The sequence below is a fragment of the Condylura cristata genome, unplaced genomic scaffold (genome assembly GCF_000260355.1).
Source record: "Condylura cristata isolate star-nosed mole 26May11 unplaced genomic scaffold, ConCri1.0 scaffold00025, whole genome shotgun sequence".
In the NCBI taxonomy this organism is placed as follows: Eukaryota; Metazoa; Chordata; class Mammalia; order Eulipotyphla; family Talpidae; genus Condylura; species Condylura cristata.
The window spans coordinates 30,823,870-30,824,497 of NW_004567126.1; the positions used below are offsets into that span (position 1 = coordinate 30,823,870).

The 628-nt window shown below is 72.0% G+C and overlaps 1 protein-coding gene across 1 annotated transcript in view; it reads left to right on the forward strand.

The window, feature by feature from the left end:
- The window catches only part of MED16 (mediator complex subunit 16), a 10,894-nt gene that overhangs the window by 7,482 nt on the left and 2,784 nt on the right, over positions 1 to 628 (forward strand). Inside the window, exon 12 of the mRNA XM_012729765.1 lies at positions 81 to 380. Coding sequence (XP_012585219.1) covers positions 81 to 380 — 300 coding nt within the window. The remainder of the gene's footprint in view (positions 1 to 80; positions 381 to 628) is intronic.

Below are 628 nucleotides of genomic sequence, written 5' to 3' on the forward strand. Positions count from 1 at the left end.
GGTCTGCCCCGAGGCCTGGGCCCCACCTGGGGCCTCTGGGTGGCCCGGCCCTGGGAGAGCCCTGACCTCGCTCCCCGCAGGCCGCGACGAGGGGCCCACGAGCGAGCCCGACGAGGCGCTGGTGGACGAGTGCTGCCTGCTGCCCAGCCAGCTGCTCATCCCCAGCCTGGACTGGCTGCCCGTCAGCGACGGCCTGGTCAGCCGCCTGCAGCCCAAGCAGCCCCTGCGCCTGCATTTTGGCAAAGCTCCTGCGCTGCCAGGCAGCGCCAGCACCTTGCAGCTGGACAGCCCCGCCAGGTGCGTGCCCGGCCTGTGCCACGCCTGCCGCAGCGCCCCTTCCGGGGCACCCCCGAACCTGCATGGTGCCCACGGTGCGCCCTGCCCCGGGGCTTTTGCACATCCTGGGTCTGCTGTTTCCTGATCAGACTCTGTCCTGTGCTCCCCACTGACCCCTGGCTCTGGGGCCCTGCACCCCGCCCCACCAGAGCAGACTTTGTGATCCCTGTCCCCCTCCCCACACACGGGCTGCCCTGTGGCCGGCCTCAGTGCTCAGGCTCCAACCCTCCGAGGGGAGGCTGGTTCATGGATTCGGGGCCCCAGGTCCTGGGGAGACCCCCTGGCGCCCCAC